This window comes from Neophocaena asiaeorientalis, unplaced genomic scaffold (assembly GCF_003031525.2).
Source record: "Neophocaena asiaeorientalis asiaeorientalis breed wild unplaced genomic scaffold, Neophocaena_asiaeorientalis_V1.1 scaffold217, whole genome shotgun sequence".
NCBI classification, from domain to species: Eukaryota; Metazoa; Chordata; class Mammalia; order Artiodactyla; family Phocoenidae; genus Neophocaena; species Neophocaena asiaeorientalis.
The window spans coordinates 8943690-8949685 of NW_020172293.1; the positions used below are offsets into that span (position 1 = coordinate 8943690).

Sequence of the window (5996 nt, forward strand, 5' to 3'; positions counted from 1 at the left end):
AAAAAAAAAAAAAAAAATTTTAAAAAATTTGCAATCAAAATCACCATATGTTGATTGCTGGTTACTTCACTGGAAAATTGAAGGATGAAACACACATCTTTGCAATACCAGCTATCAACAAAAAAGAAGGCTTTCTTTATGGTATTGAAATGCCATCTCTGGAACAAGCATCTTGGTCCGCAGACAGCGTGCCTGCTGCCGAACTGCTGTCGCCTGACAGCCCGTCTTATCTGCCAAATTGCTCATTAGGCCTGGCAATTGTCACCTGCGCCTCCAGTTCATACTCCAGCAGGGAATAAACATCAGTCTGCTCGCACCATCCTCGGCAGCAAGCTTCCAACACCCCCCCCCCAGTAGCCCGGCCCCCCCACCTGCAACCCTCCAAACACACTCACCTTGTATACACACCATTATTTTTAAAATGTCAATTTGGCTTCCAGCTCTTAGAAGCTAGCTTAGCTTAAATAAAGCAAAAAATACAAAAGACAGAGAACATGCAACATAAGCCCCATATTACAATGTGAAATGGGCTGACCAATAATTCACTTAATTATTCATGCCAAAAAAGAACACATAAACAGTCTGAATGTAGTGAAGAACGCTCATTTCATGGAGTATTTCTGAGTGCACAGGTGACAAGAGAGAAGAGCAGATCAGAGGAGTCCTCTTCCAATGGGATCTGACCCATCCAACCTTGACTGTAAGTCTGAAAGGAGAGTACTCCAATTTATAAATAAACAATAGAGGTACTGTGGCAACCAGAACAAAGAGGTAGCTGAGAGTACTCCAGGCTCTCTGTCTTTGCTGCTTCCACTGATAGCTGCCAATGAGCGCTCTGACATTCAGAGGTGGATCGATACACAAAAAAGATACAAAAGAGATACTTTGTGGGCAAAAAGCACCAAAGATATGAAACAGAATGTCTGAAACCCCGTAAAACAACTTCTGATGGAATACTGTTTTTCATTTTGCAGAAGTAAAATATTCACCACCAACCCTGCAATTAGCTAGAAAATTACAATAATTACAGCAATTTTGTATCCCATCTCCAATCCAATTAATAGATATATGACCTTGTCAACATGTAATAATCAGATTGCATCTACAACAAAACTGGATGGGTTTTATATGCTGAACAGAACTTGCACAGTAAGAAGGTAATTATTTGAAATACTGAGAATGCCATTTGTATGCCATGCTCCACTTCACAAGTTAAAAGGAAATACAATAGGAATATTATTTCTATTTTCAGTATATGTTTAAATAAAATCCGGAAAATATTATCCTAATACCAGGTAATGTTAAGAGAATAGGTCTCTAAACCAAAGATCTTGGATCTCGTAGCAAGAAAAAACCAATCCGTATATTCTTGAGTAAGAAAAAAAATTTAGAGCTCGAGAAAGAGGCGGCGGGGTCGGGGGCACCTAACTTTGACACAAGCCTTGTACAGCAGTTCTTTTTTTTTTGTACGGTACACGGGCCCCTCACTGTTGTGGCCTCTCCCGTTGCGGAGCACAGGCTCCGGACGCGCAGGCTCAGCGGCCATGGCTCACGGGCCCAGCCGCTCCGCGGCATGCGGGATCCTCCCGGACCAGGGCACGAACCCGTGTCCCCTGCATCCACAGGCGGACTCTCAACCACTGCGCCACCAGGGAAGCCCTGTACAGCAGTTCTTGATGTCTCTGTAAGTTTTCAAAGTTAGGGAGCTAGTAAAATCTTACCAATTAGTTAAAGAGCACCATTTTCAGCAACATTTTGCCAGACGTGGATAAAAATTAACTATAAAATTAACACAGCTCAGAAAGGTTAAAAGACAATCTAATCGGATACTTTGTTTCTCAAAATTTCTACAGCAATTCTATTTCTAGGACTTCTTCCTGCCAAGGAATCTCGAATCTTCAGTCTGGCTCTTCCAAAGGAAATATTAAATCAGTATTCTGGGATGAAAAGAAATCCTGCCATCATTCTAAAGCCAGGCTATCCCCAGAATGTTTGATCTCTATAAAAAGCCTTTGAGAATTAAAAAATAAAAAAATCACAAGTGGGGGGAAAAAAATGCTAGACTTGGTCTCAATGATCTGCTCCAGAAATTGTGCTCCTGGGCACAGTAGGTCTCTCTAAAACTGGATTTGTGAACAATAAAAATACAGTTAAACATCTATCACAGAACCGTGAGGTTTAGAGAGCATGGTTTGGGCTTCCCTGGTGGCGGAATGGTTGGGAGCCCGCCTGCCGATGTAGGGTACACGGGTTCGTGCCCCGGTCCGGGAAGATCCCACATGCCACGGAGCGGCTGGGCCCGTGAGCCATGGCCGCTGAGCCTGCACGTCCGGAGCCTGTGCTCTGCAACGGGAGAGGCCACAGCAGTAAGAGGCCCACGTACCACAAAAAAAAAAAAAAAAAAAAAAAAGAGGAAGAACATAAACTCCTTGATGGCAAGGACTAGGCCATATTAACTCAACTCTGAACTCGGATCACCTCGCACGAGGCCTGGCCAGCACAGACCTACTGTTGTTTTATTTCCGAATGAATGGTATTAATACTGTAGAAAATGACTCATAGGTATTGGGTAACTTTCACATAGTCACCAAACCTTGTATTTAGTAAATGTTTAACACGCATTTACCCAGTGCCTGCCAAGGCCATAAAATCTAAATAACGTTAGGAAATAAAATTCAGAGCTTCTTGCTCTGAATATTTGCATATCTTCCCACTGATGACTGCAAGACAACACATATGCTTCAAGTATAACTTCCTTTTCTCAATTAAAACAAGGTAAAAGAGATGCTTGGAGTTGAAAACAGCATTTAAATTTTAACACACAGAGCCAGCCAAATATGGGTGGTGGTGGTTTAAAAATCTTGTTGAGTCAGTGAAGTCAAAAGATATAAATGGGGGACTTCCCTGGCAGTCCAGTGGTTAGGGCTCCACACTTCCAATGCAGGGGGCCTGGGTTCGAGCCCTGGTCGGGGAACTAGGATCCCACGTGCCACACAGCGTGGCCAAAAAGTAAAAAATAAATTTAGAAAAAAGATATAAATGGGCAGCAAGCCATTCAAATTCTTCTTAACCTAAAGACAGGACTGGCCTTTCCTCCAACACATTTTTAAGGTGTAGCTAAATTAAAGGTACACCTTGCTTTGTAAAACACCTGAATAAAAAAACCACAACAGTAACACAGCAAAAAGCTCTGTAGTTCATTATATACATTAAGGTGTAATTACTCACATAAAGACACTGTTTTCCAAACATCAGGCACCTATGAATCCTTGTACTCTTGTTTCATTAAAATCTTCTTTAAATCAAAATTAGGCAATCCATTTCTTAAACACAAGCTTGTGCCAAGCAGATAATCATTAAGGCATGGACTTAATGAGCTAGTATACAATAAAAGAAAAGAAAATGACCTGCACACCCCCTACGTATTACTTCATATACCATACATGGTATACACCTCACCTTTTGAAAAACACTGCCCAAAGTAAATCGTACATAAGATTTTTTAAGTAGTGTATCCATGTAGTAATCAAATGTTACTTCCACAAAATCAGTTTAAAATGTATTTGTTCATGTATGTGCACAACCTACGTCTCCTGGATACAAGGAAAGGTCCGGCTAAAACACCTTACAGTGGCTGTTTCTGTCCACGCTTCCTTGGAAACATTTTCCACTGTGCCCAGCTCTCACTACGATTATTCTTGTCCAGGTGATAGAAAGCAATTTTAGAAAGTGGTTAACATTGGTCTGCAACCATACACGACCCCCTGGGCATCACATACATATCCCATCATGCAATGTGCCTTTCAATCCTCTACATCTCTATATGGCATACTTTCCCTGTGGTTTCTGATAGATCGTCAGATTTGTTAACTGTTAAACTGACGTTCTTTCCTTATTCCCCATATATATATATACACATACATATATACATACATACATTCTCTCTCTCTCTCTCTCTCTCTCTCTCTCTCTAGGGGACAATGATGCATTTTATAAGAATAAATTATATATTCTAAAAATTATCTAACTATATTCTATATATTATTTTATATATTATTACCTATCTCTATGTGAAGATCTACTGAAGACCACATCACACAAGGCTAAATTTTCCACATGAAAAACTGAAATGTTTCTAGATAGATGTGCCTAAAAGATAAATGACTTTTAAGTTATAAATTTCTTGAAATAGGCCTTCTTAGTCTTAACAATTGCTCAATGATAAGATTATACAATTACAAATGCTAAATAGAATGTTTAGCAGAAGCTCTTCACTGTAAGCTTGGCAGGAATGGCTGCAGAATTCTTCAAGCTAGTGTCCTGGAACTTGGGCACTAGGGATCCTAGGATTCCTACTATACACTCACTAAGACCAATCTTTTCGTTTCTTGAGAGGGCACCTAATAGCAACTCTTCCAGATCCCTGAAGATAACAATCCTTGAGGTCCCTTCAGCCCCTGCTCTCCAGATAAAGTTCAGGTAACTGTTATAACCAACTTGATGGTCAATCCAACACACTGTGTTTGGTTTCAGTGGAAGGATGTTGATTATTTCTGTTCTAGCGTTCATACAAAACATATGGAAAGAAAAATGCAGGTAGTATAAGTTTAACTATTATCCTTATTTACCTTTGGTGAGCAATTAAAAGTCTACCAGTCCAAAGTAAAGTAAGGCCAATCTATGAAAACATAAAGAATCTTGCCTCCCTCTCTTGCAAAAGACACTCGCCCAGGTTCTAAACTTGATCAGTTTTTGATATAAACAGACAATGAATTCCATTCACAAGAGCATGGCTGGATAACACAGTCGGCATCCCCGTAACTGAAGACGAAATATGCACTCACTGGCACGGAGGACCGAAGGGGTGACCTCGATCTCACTAGTTGCTTGGTAAGGCTGGAAGGCTGAAACACTGTTGGTGCCGAGCTCACTGCCAAACATCTCCGGACTCTGGGTGCCTGTGGAGCTGGCACTGGTGCCATCACCTCCGTGATGCGGGTCCTGCTCATCAAACACTGCTACCAGCTAGAAATGACAGGTAAATTTGCAATTATAAACAAAGGCATTTAAAATGACAACCAAAAACTTACACCACCTTTGATGTAAATCTACAGAGGAAAAATATGGATATGTACACACCCAGGAATGTTATGTTTTAGGAAAAGAAACTTCAAAGAAATAGTCTTGCCCTGAGTTTTGATGCTTTATTTTTATATTTCTAAGTCATACACTTCATATGCAAAATTCTCTGGGTGAAAATAAAAATAAAACGGTTTTATATCACAGAATGCGAAAGGGGATGGAGTGGATTTCAATCTTTTTGTAAATGATATATCAAGTGGAAAAGAAAGTGCATATATACCTATATATAATGCATACACATGATATATAGTTTATACAGCAAAAGGTATAAGGGACCCTTCATATGGGAAGAAGGGTATATTAAAAACTGTGCAGTATCTGCTCATTTGTGCATAAAAAACACAGGAAGGATACAAGAAACTAATGAGACGGGTAGGCTACAGGGAGTTAGTAGGAACAGGGTTGAAAGAAAGAGAGAATGGGAACAATAGTGGAGATAATGGGGCGGTAACACTTTTCTGAATATATTTTTCTGTAACTCTGACTCTTAGAACCATCATAATGATTCAAATACCTAAAAGAGAAATAAATCATTGAAACTGACCAGGAGGCAAGGTGGGGTCTGGGGGTTGGGAATCTAAAATGGAGCACAAACAAATAAACCCAGCTATGTTACAAATGAAAAACAGAACCACACGAAAAGGGTGGAGAAGAAAAGAACTAAGTCACTTTATGAAACTTTTTTTTTTTACTGTTTAACGTAAGGCTAAAGGCAAAAAGAACCTTCACAGAAATATTGTATTCTAGTTAGTAAAGTTGTTCCTTACAAGCGCATGGTTTAGAAATTCATATTCCACACACACACACACACACACACACACACACACACACACACACACACACACACACACACA

The 5996-nt window shown here is 40.0% G+C and overlaps 1 protein-coding gene across 1 annotated transcript in view; it reads right to left on the reverse strand.

Annotated features, from left to right (window-relative positions):
• PARD3 (par-3 family cell polarity regulator) overlaps positions 1 to 5019 on the reverse strand; it is a 377491-nt gene extending 372472 nt beyond the window's left edge. The window contains 1 exon segment of the mRNA XM_024766062.1: positions 4845 to 5019. Coding sequence (XP_024621830.1) covers positions 4845 to 4941 — 97 coding nt within the window. The 5' untranslated portion in view covers positions 4942 to 5019.
• Between the last annotated feature and the right edge of the window lie 977 nt (positions 5020 to 5996).